This window comes from Culex quinquefasciatus, chromosome 1 (genome assembly GCF_015732765.1).
Source record: "Culex quinquefasciatus strain JHB chromosome 1, VPISU_Cqui_1.0_pri_paternal, whole genome shotgun sequence".
NCBI classification, from domain to species: Eukaryota; Metazoa; Arthropoda; class Insecta; order Diptera; family Culicidae; genus Culex; species Culex quinquefasciatus.
Window position 1 is genome coordinate 83,325,929 of NC_051861.1, and position 27,246 is coordinate 83,353,174.

A 27,246-nucleotide genomic window follows, 5' to 3' on the forward strand; every position below is an offset into this window, starting at 1 on the left:
GCTGGGTCAAGATAGCACGACGGAGTTTTTTCGGTTTTCATTGAATATCTCAGGATTGAAATCGAATATTGGGGATCTGTGAAAGTCAAAAGGTGAAACATTGTGAGCCGCACTAAATGGTGTTCTTAACTCAATTTTGCCCTAAATGCACGTGCGACAAGTTAGCACGACAGCGACGATGTATCGATAGTGCATCTTGATTTTTACACAACAACCAATCATTCAATATATAAATAAGTCTTATCAAACATGTTACGCACTGTTTTCAAAAATTACAAATAACCTAGATGTCCAACAAAACATTGTTCACTTTTCCGAAGCCACCCACCCACATCCCTTTTCTGTTTTCACAACGCGGAAATGCACGATGCAAATTTTCCGCCCACGACGCGCGCGTTTCACTCAACGCGCTCATTTTTCCATTCTCTCTCTCTCGTGAGCGGCACTCACGAGTATACATAAGAGGAAGAGTGCAGAGAGTTGAGCGACACGCAACAAGCGCTGTGGATCGCATCGTGTGGATTTCGTTCCCGACCACGTGCCTTCGGCCATGCTTGTTTTGGCGTTTCGAAGAACTCTACTGGAAATTAATCTGTTTGATCTGGTCTGTTCGTTTTTTTTTAATATATCATTTTAATACCTTTATTTACTGCCACTTTGCACCGGAACGACTTGAGTATTCGCTTTCTTTCTTTTTTTTAATTTTTTGTTTGTCACAGATACATTCACGGTTTGAGTATTCTTTTCCTTACTATTTTTGTTTTGTTATCTAGAAGCGACAGCTGTTGTCTGCTCTGCGTTTTCTTTTCTTTAGTTTTATCTGTTTACTTTTTGCTTTTTACTTTGCGACAGTTACTTTACACATTTTTGTTGTTGTATAACTCTTTAGTATTGCGCGCGCTTTTCTGAGCGTGTGTGTGTGTGTGTGTGTGTGTGTGTTTTTAAACGTTGTTTTCTTTTGTGGATTATGATTTCCGTGTGAATGTGTGTAATAAAAAGAAGACACGATTACAAATGCGTTTTGTTTACATTTTCAACACTGGTTTTGCGTTTCTATTGTTTTGTTTGTCCTAATGTTTGCGCGGTATTGTTTTGTTTGATGTTATCGTGTGTTGTTGTTGTGTTAAGCAAATAATCCATCGTTTTGTCGCTTCGCGCAGCGTCTTGCACCGAACGGGTTCTTTTAGGCTCTTGTCATTTGTTTGTTTATCTTTCTTTGTTTACGTTTCTTTTGTCAGAGTTGTTCAATAGATTCAGAGATTTTTGTTTTGTTTTAGAGCTTGCGTAAATAATCGATACGGTGGGTGAATTGATTCGTTTTTATTTAGTCTAAAAAGTACACATAATTACGGAAATTACAGGAAACGAACGATCGGGTACGTATTTTAGTAACATTTTGAGTATTTCGTTATTCAGATCTGGAAGGGACTGGGAAGAAGAAGGGTTTTGTGCGTTACTCAGACAGATGATTGTTTTGGAACAAAACGAACTTTTTTCAAAGAGGCAAATTGAACAATGGAACCATTCAAAATTGGTCCATAATAAAACGTGTTTCCGTTGTTTGAGAGTAATTTTCCGATGATATGTAATTGCCATATTGTTTTTTTTTGTATTCTTTTATTTTTCTTTTTACCGACTCTTTGATCAACAAATAACAAATAAGCCAAAGGGTAAACACCGAACAATTAGCTCACACTGACAGCTCGAACTAAACAAACTAACAGCAAAAGGGTGGGCAAAAGAAACCACAGATAATCACAATAAAGGAATCATACATGCAAATCGGCCACAATCCAACTGCCCCTCATTTAACCAAATGTCACTTTGACAAAACACGCGTTGGCACTCGAGGGGCAAGACAGTGCTAAATCGTTGGATCGAAGCTTTTGGAAAGGTTTTCAAATTAGCGTGTGAGACGCCACGAGTGTCTCGTCCCACGGCGAAACGATCGTTGCGCCACTTTGACAGTTGTGGTGAAAGTGCGTACTTTTTGCTGGTGAATTCTTTAAATTAATTAATAATTGGCCCAATCTTATCAACTAATGCTTCCGCCGACACCTAATCCAATTTGCATTTTGGTTCAATTTGTTCGCTGGAAAGAGTGAAAAATTATACGTACATTGATTTAGGTACAAATTTGTTATGTTTGTGAGTGTTTCTTTTTCTCTAATGTCACAATCAGAATTGTCGTTCTGCTATTCGATAAGGAATTGGGATTAGCTGCTGCCTCTGGTTCTAACTCGAAAGTTGCTCTATACTCATTTTGACTATACAATTTGTTTTGTTGGGTAATACTTGATAATATCATTAAAATTTGCTCTGATTTCCAATTGTTTTTCATTTCTTGTCTCGAAGGAAGGGTTAAATTAATTTGCTCTAGAGGATTCTGTCCGTCAATCTGGCGTTAGTTTTTCGTTGGAAAATTCTGCCTCCGTGAATTCGTCTGTCAGATGGGAAAGGGAACAACACAGTGCAAAGAAGCTTTGGATTAGCCACAGACAAACGGAGGTGGATTCTGTTTTGTTTTCTCCACATTTCTTCAACCTATGCAGGTAGGGATATAAGGATAGTTTCGCCTAACCGAGTAGCGTTTGACAGTTAGCGTACTTCACGCGTTCAAAACTAGATGGCTACAGTGAACGGTAAACAAGAAATGCTCTGTTTGTCTGTGACTTTTCACACTCACGGCACAGGAAACCTAATACTAACAGTATACTATAGTCTTTTTTGTCTAAACTAGGAAAACAGGAAGGCATCTAGATGTAGTCTCACAGAATTTACGGTATAGATCGTTTCTAGTAATCTAGTGTAAAGCGAAACAGAAAGGTACACAGATACAGAGAGTAGGAATGTTTCGAAGGGAAGCATCTTACTACGGCACACCAATCAAGGACGATCTAAGCTGTCAGCTGACTGTTATTGTTTTCCCATCGACCACGAAACTCAACAACTGGTTGCGTTCGCAGCACGCAACCACCTAGCACTGACGCAACCTAACTGTCACATTTCGGCTACATTGACTAGAGATTTGTTGTTAGTTACTGCTACGTACTGCTTACTGGTAAGTAAATAGTGTTCATACTTAGAATCTTAAAAATACTTCTTTGCTCTTCTACGGTTTTCTTTGTATTGTTTTTTTACTTCTTTTAATTAGCACTAGATAAGAATTCGTTCCTCTTGCTTCGCTTGCTGCCTTCCCCTGCTGGAATCCAAAAGTTTCAATATTTTCCGACCTCACCTCCTTTCTCACTTTATTCATCTACTTAACTAAAAAACTAAATTTCACTACCATTAAGTGCTGATACGTGCCGACGGCGCTCAATCCAGCTTCCAGCTGAGGGCGGCCTGCTTCTTCCGGTACCGTTCCGTGTTTTTGGCAATCAGGAAGTCCTCCGTCGGGAAGTCCAGCATCGTGGTGCAGTGAAAGCCCATGTTGGCGGACGCCACGATGTACTCGCACAGCGCGAACCAACTGAAGGCTATCAGAAAGAGAAAAATCAAAATGTAAACAGGCCGCAGTTCTTCTTTCAACCACATTTGATTCCATTGGCACCACCGTCGCTCTTTTGACAGCTCAACCAGATTGAGTACAGATACGGATTTTTTTGGGCCACATAATGATCATCTTTTCGTAATTTTATCATTGCCTTCTCAAATTTATTACACTCAAATCCCGATGACATGACACCAACTGTTGTCAAACGAACGGGGTCACTTTTTAGTTTGACACCCCTTTTACACGGAGTTCACACACACTACCAAACGTTTGTTTTGATAGTGTGCGTGAGCGCCGTGTAAAAAGTGACAGTTCGTCACTTTTTCGTTTGACTTTGACCAACCAACGGGGTACAAACTAAAAAATTGTCAAACGAAAAAGTGACCAACCACCGGGGGTTGAGTGTATAACTGTGAAAATAAAATGGATAATATGTTGAGTGTTGACTCTGTGCTGAAAAATCTGTGGTAATGACAAGCCTGAGTTCCACAGACTTAAATCCGAGACGAATTCTTACCCAAATCATGGCACAGGAAGCGGTGCTTCAGGAAAAACAGAATCAGCCCGACAGTGGACGCGATCGACAGGGCGAAGAAGGCCCGCTTGTAGCGCAGCGCGGACTCCTCCTGCGCCGTTTGGGGCCCGTTGGGCTGCAGCACCTTCAGCAGCTTCAGCGTCGCCAGCATGTACGACAGCGACGAGATCATAAATATGATGAAGACCTTCTCGTGGAGGGCTGGAAAAAAGAATTTTTGAACAAAAATATGTCTTGGAATGATTGAAATAATGCTTAATGAACTCACGGTAATTTTCCTTGTTGGAAATGTATGTGACTCCCAGCAGGGCGCAGATCTCAACCATGTTCAAGCAGTACACGATTTTGAGCAAACGGCTAGCCTTTTTTATGCTCTGAAAATAAGATAAAAGAATAAAAGCATTACAATTCAAATTCACCTTTTTCACCTTTACGTTTCGCTTATGAATTATTTCAATCTCGAAACATAGAACAAACAACTACGAATTGGTGGTACGATAGTTTAATATTTTGATATTTAAAATCATACGCATACCTATTTGCTAAGTCGATGCTACTTTGATGATTTGCAAAAAACTTCATGTTTTCTATTTGTTTTTCTTGCAGAGGCTGTTTTCCGAAAAATTCCTTTTGTAGACACCAACACTCCAAAACTTCAGAATTTTTCGGAAAATCCATTTTCCACTTAATTTTGCTATGTGATTAAAATTAAATCTCTTATGTCTATATTTTTGCTTTATTTGTTCGATTCCTTCGAATATTCGAATTACGAAAAAAATCGTTTTTTTTTAATTTTCCTGTTTTAAACATCAAATTCGATTTCTGTGACCCCATTTTAGTCAAATTTGGAATAGTTGATTGCTTATTAAATAATAAAATGCATTTTTTAAATATTACATCCCCGCCATATTGGCCGCCATCTTGGATTAAAAAAATGTAAATCACTTTAGCGTAGTTTAGGGGTCATACTTAAGCTCGACAATCAAAAATAAGACAGCGAAAAAAAAAATTTCTTGATTCGATTATCCAAAGCATGGGGACATGTCATAAAGGAGGTATTCGACTAAGACAAACAAACAAACAAACTATTGTCTTGTCGAATAAAATGAAAAAAGGTGATTGGAAATGGTTTTTAGTCTTTTTTACCGTTTTACATAAAAATTGATAAATAATAATTATATAAAAACCCGATTTTATATCACCAGAGGTAAAATAGAGCCTTTCTTACTAAATGATGAAACTCCGAAAAACATATTGGTGCAATTATTTTTTCAGAAATATAATCATACGACCCAGTGAGAATTTGGCCTACAGCTTCGAATCTTTTTAGATTAAACCTCGAATGCAATTTTTTTAATTTCGGAAGTACATTATGGATCGCATTTATTTTAGAAAAACTTATTGGATTGATACAGCCATCCCTCATATTCAGAACAGTTTACACATTGGCCAATGTTCAAAAAATCATAGAAAATCGATAAATGAACTTAATGATTCGCTTTTACCTTCATTTGAAAGCTTTTCTTGCGATCTTTCGAAAGATGTATCAAACAACTGCAAATTTTAACTTTTATATCAAGTTTTTGAAGAAAAACTTTGACCCTTGAAATCCACAAATTCGGAACACTTTTTTCTTACGGATGTAAACAAACTTTGATTCTCTCCAGGAGTACATATTTTCTACAAAATAATGACTTCACACACTGGAAACAATGAAACTAAAGCTTAATAATGTTTTATAAATGGTTTGATAACGTTTTTTGTGAAAATATCTATTTAATTCAGGTGTTCCACAATTGTGGGAGGCACAATAACATTCCACAATCATGGAACAGGCAATTTGGAGGCAGTGTTTTGCAGCTCTGAACAAAACAGTCTCGAAATGCAGTTTTTTATTCAAAAAGAACTCCTTTTGCTAGTGAAATAGCAAGAGAATGTTCAAATAAAGGTCCTAAAAATAGAAGGTTCGCCAGAAAAGATTCATTTGGCATGCTATTGACAAATTATCACAAAAGTGTTCCGAATTTGTGGGTGTTCCGAATATGTGGGATGACTGTATTGTAAGAAAAAAATAAAGGGTACTCAGTCTTTGATGTTAGGCTATAATTAACTAAAAGAATATGTATCGATATTGCACTTTGTCAATCTATTATGAAAAGCCAGAAATAACACTTTCACGCGCAGCGTAAAACGCACTAACGTAAATGTGCTGGCGTTTATGCTTCGACTTGTCGATCTTTCGAGCGAGAACGAGCCGGGACATCGAATTTGATGTTCAGTATATGATTTTGTATAAAACCAAAAATTTAATGGGAAAAAATGGGGTAAAAATAAGACGAAAAACACTAATATGGCTTTATCTCTGGAAATACATTTTGGAAAAGCTTCAAATTTTGGGCCCAAGCAGTTTATGGCGCATGTTTTCGAATGGCTTATTGTTTGAAACTGAATTCTTTTAATTTGATAGTGTTATCTGTAAAACTGTGGAAAAATACCTCTAAAAATGGCTTTGACCACAATTATTGGTCGAAAATTGTGAATCGAAAAATAAAATGTTCGACTCCGACCCCACGGCTACAAATCTGCAATATAAAAATCGCTGGAGAGCAGTTCTCTACGGAATCGGTCTTTTTCCTTTAATTTTAATTGTTGTATTTTTTAATCCTACTGAAACTTCTTTGGTGCCTTCGGTATGCCCCAAAGAAGCCATTTTGCATCATTAATTTGTCCATATAATTTTCCATACAAATTTGGCAGCAGTCCATACAAAAATGATTCATGAAAATTCAAAAAATTGCATCTTTTGAAGGAATTTTTGATCGATTTGGTGACTTCGGCAAAGTTGTAGGATACGGACTACACTGGAAAAAAATGATACACGGTATAAAAAATTGGTGATTTTTTATTTAACTTTTTGTCACTAAAACTTGATTTGCAAAAACATACTATTCTTATTTTTTTTTCATTTTCTGATATGTTTTAGGACACATCAAATGCCAACTTTTCAGAAATTTCCAGGTTGTGCAAAAAATCTTTGACCGAGTTATGAATTTTTGAATCAATACTGATTTTTTCAAAAAATCGAAATATTGGTCGCAAAAATCTTTCAACTTCATTTTTCGACGTAAAGTCAAATTTGTAATCAAAAAGTACTTTAGTGAAATTTAGATAAAGTGCACCGTTTTCAAGTTAAAACCATTTTCAGGTGACTTTTCTGAAAACAGTCGCAGTTTTTCATTTTTTGAAATTAGTACCATGTTTGCCCACCCTTGTAAAAAAAAAAAATTTTTAAGAGCTAAAAAAATTCTCTATATTTTGCTTACATGAACTTTGTTGATACGACCCTAAGTTGCTGAGATATTGCCATGCAATGGATTAAAAACATGAAAATTGATGTTTTCCAAGTCTCACCCAAACAACCCACCATTTTCTAATGTCATTATCTTAGCAACTATTGATCCGATTTTTAAGATTAAAGAATGAAACATTCTTGAAATTTCCGATCTTTTCAAGAAAAATATTTCCCGATCCTTCAAAAAAATATATATATTTGGCAAATTTATTGGTTTAAAAACTTACATTTTAAAAGGGCGTAATATTAAATGTTTGGCTCTTTTGAAATGTTAGTCTTGTTTTAAAAATTTGAAAAATATATTTTTTTAAAAGATCGGAAAATTTCACGAATGTTTCATATTTTAAATTGCTGACATATCGACGTTAGAAAATGGTTGTTTGGGTGAGACTTGGAAAACATCAATAATTTAAATGTTTTTAAACCTTTGCATTGCAATATCTCAGCAACTAAGGTTCGTATCAACAAAGTTCAACAAAGAAAAATATAGGGAATTTTCTCTGCCTTTCAAAAATATTTTTTTCAAAATTGGGCAAACATGTGTACTAATTTTAAAAAACTGCGACTATTTTCAAAAAAGTCACCTGAAAATGGATTTAACTTGAAAACGGTGCACTTTATCAAAATTTCATTAAAGTACTTTTTGATTACAAATTTGATTTTACATCGAAAAATTAAGTTGAAATTTTTTGCGACCAATAAATATTTCGATTTTTTGAAAAAAGCAGTATTCATTCAAAAATTCATAACTGATTTTTTGCACAACCTGGAAATTTCTGAAAAGCTGGCATTTGCCTCTAAAACATTTTAAAAATAAAAAAAAATCAAAATAGTGTTTTTTTGCAAATCAAGTTTTAGTGACAAAAAGTTAAATAAAAAATCACCAATTTCACCTACAACTTTGCCGAAGTCACCAAATCGATCAAAAATTCCTTCAAAAGATGCAGATTTTTGAATTTTCATACATCATTTTTGTATGGACTGCTGCCAAATTTGTATGGAAAATTATATGGACAAATTAATGCAAAATGGCTTCTTTGGGCATACCGACGGCACGAAAAAAGTTTCAGCCAGATTAAAAAATACAAAAATTTAAATTGAAGAAAAAATACCGTTTTCGTAGAAATTTTTTTTTTTTTTTGAAATTAAATATGTCTTTATTGAACTTTCTTATAATAATTACATTTAATTTACATTCTAAGTGGTATGGCTATATGCTCTTCATCTTTGTTATATTTTTCGTTTTCTTATTAACTGTTCACATTCATTTATTTACTTCAAATTGTTTTACATTTTTGCATTGAATCGAATACATTTGGGTAAAAAGAAAAATCACTTTAACAACTAATCCTAACTTAAAACTAAAAAGTAAATTCATTGAAATATTCAAAATCATTAGAACGAGTAAACTACGAACTGTATTTTAAGATAAATCCTCCAAGCGTTCTTACTTGTTCCGCACGAGTTTTGCAACCACGCAGTGTTGTTGTCATCTCGATGAAAATGTTCAGAAGTTCTTGTGGTGAAAACAGGTCACTACTGCCTTCATCCGTTGATGCTGGTTGGTTTTCCTCGGTTGCTGACTGAAGCCAGGAGGTGTTGTGTTCTCTGCAACTTTTTGCCGCTGATTCAACGGCAATGGCTGCAGATTTGGAACCACTCGAACAGATCCTGCTCCAGGTGACGCCAAAGCAGGAAAATCCACGTCCGTGTATGCTGGTGGTGTTTTGCAACGATTTGGTTGGTGCCTCGTCGTCGCTTGCTGCCGAATTTTTACAAACTCAGCACGTTTTGGGCAGCTTCGATTCTTGGTAGAATGGTCGCCGCCGCAATTGAAGCATTTCGCTTCGATGTTCTCGTTGATTGTTTCGCAAGCTTGTGTTTTGTGCTCACCTCCGCAGGTTGCACAACGACTCTTGATGAAACAGTTCCTTCCACCATGCCCAAACTGCAAGCAGTTCGAACACTGTGTCACGTCACGGTGCACTGGACGATAACGTTCCCAAGTCACGATGATGTTGAAAATTGCCCGAACTGCCTTCAGCTCAGAAGGCGATGTCGATCCTTTCTCGAGATGAACCAGGTACAGTTGATCACGATACTTGATGTCCTTGTTGTGCCTCGTCATCTTGAAGACTTCGATTACGTTCAACTTAAGAGTTTTGAGCTCTTCTTTCAGCACACTCACATCCATGTCGTACAGGCCTCGGAGGACCTGTTTCATGGGCCGTTTACCTGGATCGTCATGGCTGTAGTATTCAATCTTGGTGTTGTTCAGGAAATCCCGAACGTAGTTGTAATCTTTCTGGTAGGTAGCAGAATTTTGAGTCCATCAGCACACAAGCGAATGGAAGCTCGTAAAGCACCAGATTTGATAAACCCGGTCAGCCACTTTCGCACCGAATCCGATGACGATGTTTTCACAAAAATGGGTGGCAACTTTTCCCGTCGTTCAAATTCTTCCTTCTCGCTCACGTCCACAGGGAGGGTAGCGAACTGGTTTCCAGACAAATTTTGAGCGTGCTTGCTCAAACTGCCTGGCTTTGCAGGTAGCGCTTCGGCATTCTTTAGCTTCTTCAAATCTGCCGATCCTGCTGGTGAGGACCGCCTCTTTTTCTTGCCGTGAGGCATTTTTGCACTTTTTAAGCACTTTTTTGGTTTGTGAGGGACGCACGTCTGACTCGCTTCTCTGCTGATCGCAGACTCCCGTTTTCGTAGAGAATTGCTCAATGGTTAACAAATATGATTTCAATATGTATTAGTTTAATAATCCATTGAAACAAAAACACATAATTTATATTCAAAATATTCAATATTGTTTGTTTCTCGTTGTTTAATATATTAAACAATAAATTTTACAAAAAATATTAATTCAAATAAATTTTACAAAAAATTAAAAATAAAAAAGGTATTTTTTGCGTTTTCTTTTAAAGAAGTATTGATTAATGTTCTTTTAAAATCTTTTTGGAACTTTGTGGAATAAAGAAACTAACTGCATTTTGTTGAATATTCTAATGAACGATATCTTCAAAAAAAAGTTGTAAAACTGATGTGAAATACTCATTTATTTGTAGACTGCATTTAAAATGCTAGTAAAAATCTTAGCGATTTATCAATTGAATATTTCAAATTTCGCGGCATTTCACGGTAATTCCCAATTTTCACGGCCAAGGGCGAATTTCATGGATTACGCGGCTTCCGTGAAATCGCCAAAAATCACTAGCCCTACTTATTTCCAATCAGATTAAAAGTAGATCCTGTGTAAAATTTTCTCTGAAACACGATGGTGAGGTAAAAACTCATATTAAAATATGAGCTCTTCGTGAGAATAATTATCAAGTTTTCACTTGCGCAACACACACTGAAACCTTTTTTTTTCGAGAATATACTGCATCAATCGACTTTAAGTTCTTTTTTTTAAATGGGCCCTAGATCAAACTTCTATGATTTGTGACGGCTTTCAAAATTTTCACGAAAAAAAAGTGGTGAAATAAAATCGAGATTCTGGCTTGTTTGATGATATTTCAAGCTGACGTTTCTGTTTGATTATTGTTTCACCAAATTCAAGCTTGATCATGCATTTGATTTTGTTAAGAAAACTACTCGAAACAAATTTTAAACTTCAAGAGCATTGGAATATTTTTTTTTATATTTCTATAACTCCCCGGTATCATTGTATATAGTAAAACTTACCAACGGATCGAGCAGTTCGTTGATCAGCGCGCGGTAGTAATTTTTGTAGACGAAGGCAATCACGAACCTCGGCCCGATGTGCAGGGCTATCGAGATCCGCCACAGGTAACGCTGGGGACTAACGCCGGTGATGGCACTTATCGACGGGATTATGTTGTACACCTAAAAAGAAAGCAAAATATGATGACGATTAGAAATTGATTCTTCTCCGTACGAAGCCTGTGCCAAAAGCCTTACCCGACAGTGTGTCTCGTGGATTTCTTCTGGCTGGAAGACGTACGCCGTGACGAAGCACACAAACAGAGTGCCCAGCGGAAGGACCAACGTAAACACACAAATGTCACGAAAGCTGACAATCAGATGTACGGCCAGCTGGAAATAGGGAGAGAGAAAGAAAGAAAGAGTAAAAGGTTAGAGGACAAATACAAAATATTTAGAGAAATCCCAGAAGTCCAGCCAAAACCGTAAACGTAAACGGACGCGAATGACGTCAATCTCGAAATACGCTTTCTATCGTTGGTTGTTTACGTAAAACGAGAGAAAATTGTACGGGTTGTGGAAGAATCTTTAAATTGGAAAAGGGTCGAATAGTGGTAAATTATTGAGCGAGCCGGTATGCTGACTGATAGAGTATACCGGTAAAAGGAACTAAATTGTTCAATTAGGATATCCTCATTCAGCGACAAAAGCAAATTCTCACGAAAACAGCTTCACTGAGCAATGGTTGAGAATTCCAGACTCAATTCTCCGGAAAAAAAAACAATTCGGATAATTGGATCTTCGGATAATCTATCCACGAAAAAAAGTTATTGTCTTGTTTATGGATCTTTGAGTTCAAAAATAGTCTAAGAGTTAAATATTTTAATTTCAAGATGGCGGCCAAAATGGCGGTGAAGAATTATTGAGAAAAGGTATTGTTGATATTGAAACAGGCAACTCAACTAAAACTCAAATAAGGTGTAAAAATTAGGAAAAGAAAAAAACACAAAAAAATGTCCATGATACGATTATCCTCCATTTCAAACTCCCCCCACCGAACGATACCACCCATTCAATCCAACAACCATTTCCAGATAGAAAATCCATCTCACCTTTTCCGATTGACTTTTCCCACCTCCTCCTCCTTCGCCATCCCCTCCGCCACCCCCTCCAACGCCTTCTGCTAAATCTGTTGCACCTCCTCCTGCTGCTGCTGCTCGGCCAGCCGCCGTCAGGACCGGATTTGACGATCCAACTTTGACCAGGCCGGAGTCTCCACCGGCGTCGCTTCTGTGGCCATCAATCATGGCGGATTGCATTCCGGAACGACGATGATGAATTACTGTTTGAGGGTGGGAAAATGGGGAGAAAAGAAGGGAAATTAGAAAGTTTATTAATAAAATCCTGGGTCAGCGAGTTTTGCACAAAATTTAACCATAAAACTGTGCGAATCTGCCAACCCATGAGATAGGCGATGATGAGAAAGACGTACGATTTAATTAAAATTTCTATTTCGCTAATACACATTTCTAGGTCGCGGAACAACGCCGGATGTTTCTAATTGATGTCAAGCTGACGGTCCTAATGATGAGGAGCGATTAGAATGCAATCGATATTGAAAATGTCTTACTAGGAAATATGGCGGTATTATCCTTTGCAAGGAATTCGAAATTCAATGATGACAATTAAAGTTGTTCAAACAAAAAAAAATTATTATAAAGTTAAAAAAAATAATATCACATTTTAAATTATCACTATTTTTATTACTTATAATTTGCACCACAAAAATGCTGCTTTTCAACTACCAGGCTGTACAAAAAATGCCTTTAGAGAGACTTTATTCCTGAATTTTGACAACACTGAGTTGAGTTTAATTGATATGTATAGAAAAAAAGGTTTTATCTCAATATAACATCAAACCGGCAATATTCATATACAGCTTACTAAACCCGCGTACAGTTAGTTTAACTTTTTGGTAGTTTGATGTAATAATCATCAAACCTTAACCCTCCAACGCCCATGGTTACTCTAGAGCACCACTATTTTTGTTTTCCTTACCTTACTGAGGAAAGGCTGTAAAATCACTTGAAAAACGAAATTCTTAATTTGACCTCTTAGATCCACCTTCACGTATACCTATCGACTCAGAATTAAATTCTGAGCAAATGTATGTGTGTGTGTGGTGGGATGTTGATCAAAAAAATTTGCACTGGATTATCTCGGCACTGGCTGAACCGATTTGGACCGTTTTAGTCTCATTCGATCCGTCTTGGGATCCCATAAGTCGCTATTGAAAATTATGAAGTTTAGGTAAGTACTTCAAAAGTTATGCTAAAAAACGATTTAAACAAAAGTTCGGAAGATTGTAAAAAGGGTGGTTTTTGTAAGAAACATCGTCATATTATACATTTTTAGAAAGGTAATCAAAAGACCTTTCCAACGAGTCCAATAGATTGCAGATCTGATAACCCTATCATAAGTTATAAGCACTTAAGTGTTATTTATGAACTTTTTAGAAGCCGGATCTCAGATAATTTGATGAAAACGTTGTCCGAATCTATCATGCGATTGGATAGGTAATGAAAGGACATTTTCAACGAGTTCAAAAGATTACTGCAGGCCAAGGGTGAATGATGCTGATGATACCTCTTCAGTTGATGCTCAGGCGAGGAACATCCTGGAAGGAGCGTCACTGACTACACCCAGAACTGGACATCAGCATACGAGAGGATAAAGAGTACGATTTGGTAGTAAAATGGTAATGTGTGCGGATTGAGAGAATAAATCCCAAAATTACCGAAGGACTTTACTCATGTGTTCATCTTAAAAAAATGTTCATCCATAAAAAAAAACCGGTACCAAGACTCGAACCCAAGACCTTCGGCATATTGAACCGTGCCTTTGCCGTATGGGCCACCATGGTTCGGAGACTACGTGGCGGTCATTTGTCCATATAAGCCACTCAATAGGGACGTGGCGTTGCATCGTGCTGCCACCTGGTTTTTTTATGCGCAAGAGTGGAAAAGTGCTGAGTCATCGTCTAAAAATAGACGGCGTCCTATCTCGCCCAGCAAAATGAAGTCGATAAAGTAGTCGGTTTCGATGAGAAAAAGTGGAAAACGTGGTCTAAAAATAGCGACGCCATCCCCCTATAGGATGAACTGTTCCAATGAACGAATGAACACGCGATAAGACTATACTCTCGCAAAATAGCACTCACGTTTCTTTTCGTGAGGACTATCTCCTCGTTCTTTAACTTTGGGTGTAAAGAACGGACATCTCAAACCAAAAGCACCAATCGAAGCACAGAACTGTCAAACGGAGGTACCAATCGAGCAAAAGACAAAGGATTTTGTCCGATAGGTACCTCTGTTTGACAGCTCCCGTGTCTCGATCGGCACTTAGGTTTGAGATGAAAGAAGAGAAACCCCGTTGTGCGATGTTTCAGGTACATCCACAGCAGTTGACTCAACATACTGCGAATCAAAACAATACCGTCTACAATCACAAATTACTTCCCTTTCCCACATTGTCGCGCCCCTTTCTTTTAGCCGTCTCGAGTCTAGGTCATCATGAAAATCGAGCCAACGTGGAGGTAAGAAAATAGGACACTTGCAAGGAACCAGAGCTATACTGTCTTGATCAAGAATGATCTAAAAGGACTACGGACGTACACCCAAAGTTAAAGAACGAGGGGATAGTCCTCACGAAAATAAACGTGAGGAAAGTGCTATATTGCGAGAGTAAAGTCCTCTCGCGTGTTCATTCGTTCATTGGAACAGTTCATCCTATGAGTGGCTTATATGGACAAACGAGCGCCGTTTAGTTACCGAATCATGGTGGCCCATACGGCAAAGGCACGGTTCAATATGCCGAAGATCTTGGGTTCGAGTCTCGGTACCGGTACTTTTTTTTTGATAGATGAACTTTTTTGGAAAATGAACCATGAGTAAAGTACTCTCGGTAATTTCGGGATTTATCCTCTCCGTCCGCACACAGTACCATTTTACTACCGAATCGTGCTCTTTATCCTCTCGTATGCCGATGCCCACTTCTGGGTGCAGGAGAAAACAATGCACAGTAAAATAACAACTAGTTTTTCAATTCAAACTAAAAATAAAACAGTTTTTGCTTTAATGAAAGCTTATAGGGGGATGGCGTCGCTATTTTTAGACCACGTTTTCCTCTTTTTCGCATCGAAACCGACTACTTTATCGACTTCATTTTGCTGGGCGTGATAGGACGGAGTTGATTTGGGCCTTCGAGTTGGCCAGTCGATCGTCGAGTTCTCTCCGTCGCGCGCGTGTGTGAAAAAAAATAGAATTCCAGAAAATTCTGGAAGATTCATTGGGGGGGGGGGGGGGGAAGGAGGAGTGAAACGATAAAAGAAGATTTCAGTTGATTTGGGCCTTCGAGTTGGCCAGTCGATCGTCGAGTTCTCCCAGCCGCGCGCGCGTTTGTTAAAAAACTGGACTTAACTGAAAAAATACGAACAGTCTCGCGGTGAAATTTGTTCTCGTTCGTCGTTCGATAGAAATTTCTTGAATCGACTAACTTTAATAATCGTAGTCGCCGTTTGTCGAGACATTTAATTAAATGTGTGGTGATATTATATTCTACAATGTTTCAAGCTCAATCCATTTCCATAGCACCGCCGCTCGGAAGGTTTGTCGTCGAATAGTTAGTAAAACAGGCATTTTCATTTGAAAGACTTTCTCAAAGCATCCTTGCTCAAAAGCACGCCGGTGGGAAGATACGCAGGCGGGAAATACGCGTTTGAGAAATAAATTAGTACTCGCGAGAAAGTAGTGGAAGATTCTTGAATTTATTGAAAGAAGGATTCGTGTCGTCGTGTGTATGTTGAATTTCTATAGTTGAGCCGGTTGTTCGCGGTCCAAACTGGGCAAATTCGCGGTGAAGTTTGTTGCAAAGAAGTTTGCATGATAACGAATAATACGTGACTAAAATTTCATTTCGTTTTGAAAGCCCTTTCCATAGCATCGTTGCTCGGATGGCACGCCGACGGTAAGAAGTAAAAAATACACGATTGATAAGTCCTTATCACTTTCTGGTCATATCATCTACCAAGATGAATCCTGACCTTCCCTTTCCTTCACCTACTAACAAAATCCCCCACTTCCCGTGATGCTTGAAGGAGATGCTGTGGATTCAACGGTCTCACGCGGTGTCAACAGGTATAGAGCGACAAACTCTGTGTCTGATGAGTCTGCAACTTCAACTATCGGACTAACATTCCTACCTTTGTTGAACTGCATCTCCTTGGGGGGGCGCCGGTATTGACTTAAAGCAGAGATCTTCAGGGGTTATACAGTGAGGATGATTAGCTCCCACTACTCATCTGTTGGTTCATTGTGTAACTTCAGCTGATCCGTCAATAACGGAGTAGCAGCTCATTGGCAGTCAACCATGCTCATGCTCATGCTCATGCTTCATTTTGCTGGGCGAGATAGGACGCCGTCTATTTTTAGACGATGATGACGATGATTCAAAGATAGCAATTTGTTTATCAGTAGAGATGAGCTTATTTGAGCGAACCGTTCTTATGAACCGGCTCAAGCTAAAGAACGAATGAGCGACCGCTCAGGAAAAATGAGCGGCGCACAGTGAGCAAAAACGGGTGAAAAAACGGATCTTTTGATGCCGTCAGTTTCTGCCTGTCAAAAGTATCATTTTTGATGTAAAAAATTACGAGGAATCGATTGGTGGTACTCTCAATAGCGGCTAATGACGGGAAGTGGTCCATTTTACCCCATTTTGCCTTTTTTTAGGGTGTTTTTCTCGAATATCTTCAACTGCCGTAGTTTGCCGCACTTCTAAAGTATCTTATTTTATGTAAAAAATCACTAGAAATCGATTGGCGATACTCTCAATAGCGGCAAATGACGGCAAGGGCCCATTTTGCCCCATTTACCCCTTATTTCTGTGTTTTTCATTAATATCTTGAATTACTGTAGTTTCCTACATTTTTTTTAAGTATATTATTTTATGTAGAAAATCGCGAGGAATCGATTTGTGACATTTTCATTGGTGGCAAATGTCAGCAAGGGCCCATTTTGCCCCAGTTACCCCATTTTATGTGTTTTTCGCGAATATCTTTAATTTCCATTGTTTTTACATTTTGAAAATATACCATTTTATGTAAAAAATCACGAGAAATCGATTGGTGATGATCTCATTGGTGGCAAATGACGGCAAGGGCCCATTTTGCCCCATTTAACCCCTTTCTAATGTGTTTTTCGAAAATACCTTGAAATCACATTATTTCTTACAGTTTCAACGTATTGGAAATCACAACTCGTTTAATATATTGACTAAAAATGAAATGGGCAAAATAGGCCCTTGTCGCCATTTGCAGCAATCAGGAGTGTTTTCTATCGATTCCTGGTGATTTTCTGCATAAAATAACATTTATTCAAAGTTTAAAAAACCACGGAAATTCAAGGTATTAAACAAAATACATAAAATCGGGTAAATGGGGCAAAACGAGCCATTGCACAAACTGACGGCATCAAAAGATCAGTTTTTCACCCGTTTTTGCCCACTGTGCAGTGTTTGGCATTTAACAGTGATTAACCCTATGTCCCTAGGATTTATAAAATAAGCAAAAACTAATTAATGATAAATATTGTTTAATTTTACTTTGCCTTGATTTTTTTTTCTTTAAGGGGTTACATACATGTAGAAAATCGCAAAATTTCATATTACAGAAAATTTATTGAATCCACTAAAAAGATGATTTTCAATCACTCCTGAAAGTTTCATGAAGATATTTCATGATTAAACAGAGTTAGAGACGATTTTAAGCTCAACATTTTGCCGTGCGCAAAGTGGACTGTCAAACTTTCTGAGCGCTTTGTGCTGACACCAACCTCTGATTGTTTTGTCGATTTACATGTATGTAACCCCTTAAAGCGCAACGCAATCGCGTTTAGAGCAATAAGCCGTTAAAATGGTGTGTCTTTGAATAACTTGTAACTTTGTTCTCGGTCAAAAACAATCAGATAAAAATATCCATAAATAAAAAAAATCAACAGCAAAATCAAATTTATATCCACCAGCACCACCCTACCCATATCGCAAGTTGTCTTACTACTCGATTCCCTCCCCCATCCAATATTCACAAACGCGAGGAAAACTCAAGTGAGCAGTGAACTTCCTCCTACCTCTCTCTCTCTCTCTTTTCACTTTTCCTCACTGCTGCTGCTGCCGTTATTGTTGATCCGCCAAATATTCCTTAGTATTGGTGGTGGATCTGGTTGTTCTCCACCCACCCCGTTTGGCAGTCTGTTTTTCCACGGCCTGCTTTCCGTTTTTCTTTGCTTGTACGATGCTTTTCCACAGCGAAGAAGGAGGTGGTGGCTTCTTCGCCTACTGCGTTTTCGCCCTTCTCGTTTCCACTGGGGGGGGAAGGAGGATTATAACTGCGCGATTTCTGCTGGAAAAAAGGGGGTCACACAAGATTTTCCCTTTTTCAGGTACAATTGTACGCGAGTACGAAATTTTACTGGATTACGTTGCTGGATGACTCGGGAAATCACTTTTTACAGAAAACTCTCAAGTGCATTGCGATAATTTTCCTCCTTCAATCGGGAAAAGAGTTTTCCTCCTCGAAAAAAAACACTGCAACTTTTCTTTTCGCACGCCTTTTTATTCGCTAATCACACCACCGTCCAAATTCATCCCAGTTTCGTTTTCCCCTGGTCATTTCCACGCTCCGGAAGATGTGTTACGTGACTTGTTTTTCCCAAAGGTGGAAAACTATTGTTTTTCAGCACCCACGTTCGCCCTTTTTTTGCACAAAACACCACAAGCGTTGAAATTTCCACGACCGACCGCGAGCAAGCACTGGCGAAGTGAACGACGACGACGACGGACTGAAGATTTTCCTTGCTGCGAAGGGAAAATTAGCGAGAGCAGACGAGAGCGAAAGGTGAGATTTTTCTCACTGGATTTTGGTGAGGAAAATGTGCGCTTTTCGCTCGCTCGCGATGGACAAAAAGTTTGGAAAGTCATTAATGGGGTACTTAAATTATCATTTTTTGTATAATTTAAAACATGATAGAAAATTACTGCTTAACAAAAATAACAAACCTTTGGTTTATTTTTTTGTTATTTTTCTATTCTATCAATTGCAATTGTTTAATAAATTTTATGTTTTTTTTTTCATAAACCTACTATTTACAGTAGAAAAAATCGTGGTAAAATTACATCTAAAAAGGGGTACATCTTTTATGTCAGAAAAAAGGTTTTTTTACCTCTACTAATGTGTAAATTTACATCTGGCAGACGCTTGGAAAATATATCTGTAATCCCAAAAAAATATGCGGCGATCGTTGATGTCGCTCCCTCGGTCTCCGCCTGCTACTCCCAGCAGCGGATCGACGGTCTCGTTCCGTTTGCGCTCCTTCAAGCTTCGAGATCTTCTTGAACAGCATTTGACACCTGTACCGCTTTTTCCGGGACTTCAGCAGCGCCTTCGCACCAACCAGTGATTTGTTCATCTTGCGCACCTTAATCCCCCTCTCAAATCCTGGAGGCTTCCGTACTTTTGTCTGGTGCAGCTGTTTCACCGCTTCTGCCGGCAGCTCACGAGCGACGATTCGGGCGTTCTTTTCTTTGTAGTCGTACCCCGCATGTTGCGAGCACCCCGTCACGACGAGACGAGCTTTGTACTTGGCAGCAATACCGTCTTCTTCCTTCTTGATCCTGAACACCCACTTGCAGCACAAAACTCGGCGACCAGCAGGTGCCTCGACGAGATCCCACGTGCGGTTCTTCTCAAGCGACCGCAACTCGTCGTCGATAGCGCGCTTCCACAGCGGCCAGTCGTCGCGTTTCTGCAGCACTTCATTTGTGTCGGGAATCTCATCCACGAGCCTTGCCGGCCACTTCAGCTTCAACTCGTGGTCGGGCTTTGCCGGATGCTTCTTCACGCGACCTCTTCTTTCTCCCGCAGCTTCCTCCAGTTCTGGTACTGCGTTCTCTTCCGGCACATCTTCTTCTTCTTGCACTGTGTCATCTGCATCCGATTCTTCACTGTCGAGTTGATCGTCCGTGCACACTTTATCTTCCGGCACTTCTTCTTGACTCTCCAACTCAGCCACGTTGACCACCTTCGGGGTTTCCATCCGACTCACATTCACCAGCAGATTCCAATCACCAACCATGTGCTCGGAAACATCACTGTCCAGCACCCACCGGAACTTTCCGTCTGCTTCCTCATTGTTGGCTTCTTCCGCTTCTGGCACGAACGGCACGTCTTCCTTGGCACCGGCACTGCTTTCCGCCGCATGCACCTTCCCTTTCTTCAGCTGCTGCACACTTCCGGCAGCCTGTTTCACTTTCTGCTTCCACGGGCAGTCCACCTTCGTGTGCCCCGGTTTCCCGCAGACGCGACACTTGAACGGAAACGTTCCGTTACTTCCGGCACGCGCTGCTTTCCGGTCCGACACTTACTTCAGGGCTTCCCACATCAGCTTCGGCGATGACATTCCGCGGACGGCCTCCCGTTGCGGCTCGGCGATCGTTTTGAGCAGGAACAACTTGCACTTTTCGTCCTCTTCCTTCCGAGACTTCTGCAGTGCTTCCTTCCGCACCCGCTCCGCCACGCCTTCCTCCGCAACCACCGTGAAAAACGATTCCTTCTCCAGCGTCCGCTCGATACAGTGGTGGAGTTTCTGCGCCTTCAAATCCGCTTCGATCCGGAAACTCCAGCACGAGAAATTCGTCCCGTCGAACGCGTGCGACACAAATTCGTACTCCATCGCACTAGAAAACGTTCTTTTCGTGTCTTACTCCCGAAAAACTTAACTCACTTTTCGATCGCGAAAAAACTACGTCACCTTCCCGGGTGTCCGCGCACGTGGAAAAACTTTTTCCTTCCGTTCGCGGTATCCTTGGCAACGCGCCACGCGATGTGCTGGGCCACACAACCTGACGAGTTGGCGTTTATTCGGGGAAAGAGGGTTAACACAGAGTGGGTGGTGTTTATATAAAAGATGCGCGTGGCAAAGCCTACTGCGCCTAAAGCTAAACTAAACTAATCACCAGGGCCGCACTTAGGGTTGACTTCCAACAATTTGCAACAGGTAGGTCAAGTTTTATCATTTGAAATGTAGTTTTCTATCATTAAAAGTATAAATTAATTTTACTCGTGATTATGTTTATCTATAATTACAAATTCTTTAGAAGGAATTGAGCACTGTTGTAAGAAGCGATTGTCTTTTTGAGCGGTACACTCAAACCCCGATGGTTTGACACCAAGTGTTGTCAAACGAACGGGGTCATTTTTTAGTTTGACACCCCTTTTACACAGATTTCACACACACTACCAAACGTTTGTTTTGATAGTGTTCATAAGCGCCGTGGAAAAAGTGACAGTTCGTCACTTTTTAGTTTGTACTCCAACTAAAAAAATGTCTAACGAAAAAGTGACCAACCACCGGGGGTTGAGCGTACTCTCTGGCTTGCTTTCGCTGCCGCTGCAGCCCATTTGAAATTTTTCATGACCGGTTCCTTCCGAAGTGCATATAACGTCATGATTCGAATTCCCGGACGCTTCGAAACCCGGACACTTCATCTTGTTTATTCATTTTTTAGGATATAAGTTCGCATTATGAATGTCAAAACTGTTTTATTTGATGAATTCCAACATGAACTTTCATTTAAAGTTTGTTTGAACGCTGTGGATAATGCCAAAACAATTTAATACAATAAAATTATAAGTTTACCAAAAATGCGAAACATTTCACTTGAAATATTTCATAGGCGTCCGAAGCACCGGGAAGGCAAAGTAGAAATTTATGGTTTCGATTTCCTTAAATTCTAGCAAATTTTTATATAAACTATCGATTGTTTTGATTTTAACAGCTTATTGGAGACCTAAAGAATGCCATTCACTAACATTTCAGTCCAAATTTGTGCGAATCTTAAGTAAAATCGAGTGTCAGGAATTCGAAGCAAAAGTGTCCGGATTTCGAATCAGCTTTTATCAGTGTCCGGAATTCGAAGCACAACAAGTCATTTTAATTTAAAAATTCTGATGAAAAATTGTTAGAAAATACATATTTTGCATGCATTTTCTTGAAACTGACTGTTTATACTACATGCTGATGATATTTCTACATTTCCAACTTATTACATGATTTTTTGCCAGCTATAACAAAAATGATATGTCACTAAGTGTCCGGATTTCGAATCATGACGTTATCTGGAGCAACATTTGAAAGGGGCGGTACGACATTGCTCTTACGGCCTTTGGTCTCATTTAAACGCGTGTAATGAAAGGCCGTAAGAGCAATGTCGTACCGCCCCTTTCAAATGTTGCTCCAGATATATGCACTTCGGAAGGAACCGGTCATGAAAAATTTCAAATGGGCTGCAGCGGCAGCGAAAGCAAGCCAGAGAGTGTGGAGAAAAGCCCCAAGAAATCGTTCTCTATCCTTTGTTCTGCTATTCGTAAAGCTGTTTCCCTTTCAACCCTTTCCTTCCGATCTGTAACCGTACGGTGGTTGAGGTACATATTGATGCGTTCACATTCTGAGAATGAAGCAGGTCACTAGGTGTAAACATCAAGTGGAGTATTTGCTCCGGATCGAGGGAAATGTTATGCTCCAGGTTATGCTCGCACTCAAAAGGCGTCGGATCTACTTGAAAAGGTCTGCATTGGTTCGTCAGATGTCTTTATTTTTTCGCAACACAACAGCCAGTAGGTATTTTCTTTCAGGATCAAGCTCTGATGCAACTCGAGCCAAAATTAATACTTCTGTGCTTTCGCATTAATTTTAAAGAACGTGAATGCAGATTGCTCATAATTATTTTCGCAACAATCAATACCAAAGAAGAAATGCATACATCAAATATTTATTATTTTACGGCCGTTGAGTTACATTTTGCATACGCTACAGGACTTAAAAGCTGCCGATGTGCAAAGCTTTCAAGAGTTTTTGCCAAACTTCAGATGTGTGTGCTGCATACATCTCGGCGCATTCTACTAAATTATCTGCGTAAAAAACCATTGCGATCGATTAGTTCTGAAAATTTGCTTAGTCAATATTGGAGTTGCTTAAATCATGTGATAAAGCTAGTATTGAAACACAAATCAACTTAACTCATTCTATTTATTTCCAGCACAAACTAATCGTCTCTCTCTACAACGAATTGATAACCTTCCTCTTTCGCATCGACTCCACCCACTCGTCCAGCATCTCCTTGCCGCTCTTCTGCTCCCGGCCCGGATAGTAGTTCGCCGGCGGTGCCCCCTCCTCCAGCCGCACAAAGTAGTGGCAGTGCTTGTACTCGACCTCACCGAACCGCCCCGTCCGTGCCGCCGGAAACCTTTGAAGACGCGTCCCTTGCTGCAGAACGATTCCGCCACCCACAGGTTCGACCGGAACTCGACGTTGTTTCGCTTGACGGCCATTTCGACCGCTTCCAGAATGGCCTCCTTGATAGTGGCGGCGCCCTTCTTGTCCACAAACGACAGCTGCTTTAGCGCCTCATCGACGGACATTCCGCGCACGAAGCTGGCGATGTACCACATCTTCTTGGGACTGTACTTGATGTTGGTTTTCTGGTGGCATACGAAAGCTGGTCGGGGCGTTTCTTCCGGGGCCTGCGGCGGGTACACGATCTTGTTTAGCTGCAGCCATCGGGAAGGGCCGGTGTTGCGAGAGTTCCACTGCTTGGACAACGTGCTGCTCGTGTGGAAGTTGTTGCTGGTGGTAGTTGTCGTGCCCACCAAGGCCGGAACAAGATTGCTGCTGCTGAGCAGCGTTAGCCGGCGAAAGCTCTGCAGTAGAGCGGACATTTTGCGCTGGAATAACAGAGAAGTAGCACGATTTTTTAGTGTTTTCAAAATGCACCGGATCGATTATGTATTCGCGAGGATTGTGGAATTTGACAGAAGATGTTTATTTTGGTAGTTTGACAGCTTTTGCGCAAGGGGTGATTCAACAAAAACGAAAAAAAAACATCGCATACACGCTGATTAGTTTTGAGGGTGGAAGAATTCGAGCAGTTTGGCTGATTGAAATCATCTTTGAGTACTCTTGATAATTTATTGGAGTCAAGGTTGGCGTATTTATCATTTGCATTTTTTTGTTTATGCATTTTTTTAAATCGGTCCTCGGTTACCAGGGCCCCGGCGATGGCCTGATATGAGCTACCGAACAACATTGGCAATATGGCGTCGTTTGTTTACAAACATAAGATTGATTGTGGACGAACCGAAAAATTTACTTTTTTGTAAAAAAAATCTATAATTATTGTGCAATAACATAAGGTCTTACAAAACAAATAACATTTTGTTAAATTCTAGACCAGAATTTGCTTTATTATTATTTTTCAATTTTAACCACTTTTATCGCGATTCTGATCAAAATGGAGCACCCGCAGTCGAGCAGTTTTTGACAGTTCACTCCATAAGAAATACATTGTAGAAAAAAGCAAAAACTGCTCCATTGCACAGCAAATCATCGTGCCTTTAGTGTATCTTTAGTTTCCACATCGATTCGCTGTAGATTCGTGTTTAAATGGAGCACTTCCATTCGAGCAGTTTTTGCTTTTTTTCTACAATGTATTTCTTATGGAGCGAACTGTCAAAAACTGCTCGCCTGCGGGGGGGTGCTCCATTTTGAAATTTAACATAAATTTAAATAAGTTGCAAAATTCCCAACTTCAGCCATGTGCAACAATTTCCACATCACCCGTGCAGGAATCCGATAATGGGGTAATTCATGCGTTCCAAACTGTCAAACTTCCAAAACGTCATTGCCAATCTTCGGTTCGCTGCTTTTGTTCGTGTTTGAAGTTTCGGGCCGAGACTCTGTCGGTTACGGAGCATTTCCATTCGAGCAGTTTTTGCTTTTTTTACAATGTATTTTTTATGGAGCGAACTGTCAAAAACTGCTCGACTGCGGGTGCTCCATTCTGAATCGGAATGGAGCACCCGCAGTCGAGTAGTTTTTGACAGTTCGCTCCATAAGAAATATTGCCCGTATTCCCGAAAAAGACACGCGGCATACCAGCCTCGAAACGACGCGCCGCACTTTCGGCAAATGCGCGCTGTCAAATCCCATACTGCGCGTTTTGTTTTTGTTTATCTTCTTCTTCGAATCGCATGCCATTGCTCGAAAAGTGCAGAAAATCGCTGGCAACAATGTTTATGGCACATTATGAAATGCCGCGCGTCGTGTACCTTTGAAAGAAACGGACTATACATTACAGAAAAAAGCAAAAACTGCTCGAATGGAAGTGCTCCATTCAATGTGAATCGTTTATAAACGAATGGAGCATCAGCCGTCGAGCAGCTTTTGCTTTTTTCTACAATAGAGATATCTACGTGCGCATGTATTGCGTGTACATACACGAAAAAGATTGAGATTAAATTTTGTCCGGCCAGCAAAATCAAATGGTGCGCTAGTGTGTGTACGCGAAACGTCATAAAGCTCTATGTATTCCTTATGGGAGAACTGTCAATTCTACCACCCGAATCCGGTGCTCCATTGATAGAAATGGTATTTTAATATAAATTTATACGACCATTTCATAAAATGCCCATGAGTTTGCATCATCAGCTGGCTTTGTTTACGTTTTAAGCCACGTGGCGCAAAGATTTTGACATAAGTGATCTCGCTTGCGCAGGTTTTCGCCAAGAAGAAGTAAAGGAAAACCTGCTTCACTTTTTGTAACTATATTTTTCCAGTAGCAAGTTAGCACTATACTCTCTTCGGGAAAGTTGTAGAGGACATTCCAGAGCAACCGAATATGAAGCGTGAAACAGGGGTGACTAATGGTACGTTCGTTTGAACAGCCAGTGTGGCACTGAGTGCCACACTCGTCGGTGCCAGTTTTGGTTCAAACGAACATTCTTTTTCAGTGTGCATGGAACTCGCATGAAACTGAAAAAATATCGAGTGCGGCACTAGAGTTTCAGTTCCAAGATGGCGGCGAAACTCGTGCGGAACTAGCGCGAGTTTCTTCAAACAAACACTTTGACAGCTCTGAGTGCGGCACTCAGTGCGGAACTAGCCCTCAAACGAACGTACCATAAAGTATGGACCGCGGGCCAAATGTGGTCCGCGAGCTGATTTTTTGTGGACCCATTTTGAATGATCATTCAAAATGGCACTTTAGACCACTTTAGATTTTTTTTCTTGAAATTAAGGTTTAGTTAACATTTTTAGTTTAAGTTGATATGTTAATATTTAAAACGAATATTTTATTGAAAAATCCAACTTATTGAATCAATTTCACATGTATGAATGTGATTGAAAACATTGAATTTCGTCAAAAACTTCATCAAAAAATTTTAGAAATGACTAAATTTGACTAACGTGAAAAACTGTAAAGACAGCAATAATATTAAAATTCCATATTAATTGATGAGTCACGAAGCAACATTTTTTAAAGGATGTGCTGGAAAATTGAGTTTTCTCTACACCCTACTGCATCATGTTGTGTCACTACGACTACAAGCAACAGGAAGATGGAAACGTTTCTGAACAAAAGAAGCGTGCTTATTATTTTGGCCGGTCTTATCACGCAGAAAAATATTTTGTAGAATCAGCCTGTAGGTACACGGAGAAAAAAAAGATCCCAAAATCGTGAACAAGCGTTCATGAAAATGCGAACCACGAACAAAATGTTCAAATCCCATGGTACGTTTTTCAAAATCGTACCATGGAAATTGAACACTTTGTTCGTGGTTCCCATTTTCATGAACGCTTGTTCACGATTTTGGGAACTCTTTTTTCTCTGTGTACGAGGTTTGATTCAACAAAATTTTTGTTGAATATAATCAACGCCGATTTTAAGTTGAAAAAAACCTTGATTTGCTCAATAGAGATCTCCACGGTTTCTCTCACGCACACCATGATCCTGTGTTAGTATTCGTATTCAAAGTATTGTTTTGGTTTTGATCGATTGTGATTGGTTGGATTCCAAGCAGCTGATTTTGTCGAGGATTTTGTTTATTCTTTTTTTACACATACATAGGCAAATCGAGTAGATCAATCGCCTGTAAAAACCAGCTGTTTACCACGTGCTCGTGGTATAACAAAGGACACAGCTGATTTTGACAGACGAATCATTCTACTCGATTTGCCTATATATGCGTGTCAATTTTGTTACAAACTAACACACTCTCGCGCGTGGGTATGTCTATAGAGC

At 39.6% G+C, this 27,246-nt stretch overlaps 2 protein-coding genes across 2 annotated transcripts; both read right to left on the reverse strand.

Moving 5' to 3' along the window:
* Positions 1–609: 609 nt before the first annotated feature.
* LOC6053736 (post-GPI attachment to proteins factor 2-like) lies at positions 610–18,962 on the reverse strand. Its single transcript, XM_038266899.1, has 7 exons — positions 18,240–18,962; positions 12,168–12,397; positions 11,314–11,448; positions 11,077–11,238; positions 4,300–4,405; positions 4,014–4,232; positions 610–3,479 (listed from the first exon to the last, which is right to left on the reverse strand). The coding sequence occupies exons 2-7, from the start codon at positions 12,372–12,374 to the stop codon at positions 3,319–3,321; spliced, it is 990 nt and encodes a 329-aa protein (XP_038122827.1). The 5' UTR covers positions 12,375–12,397; positions 18,240–18,962; the 3' UTR covers positions 610–3,318.
* Positions 18,963–23,180: 4,218 nt separating this feature from the next.
* On the reverse strand, positions 23,181–23,994 carry LOC6053737 (39S ribosomal protein L22, mitochondrial). The gene is given in 2 exon segments (XM_001869735.2): positions 23,181–23,395; positions 23,398–23,994. Coding segments are annotated over 2 exon segments (657 nt in total). The 5' UTR covers positions 23,885–23,994; the 3' UTR covers positions 23,181–23,225.
* Between the last annotated feature and the right edge of the window lie 3,252 nt (positions 23,995–27,246).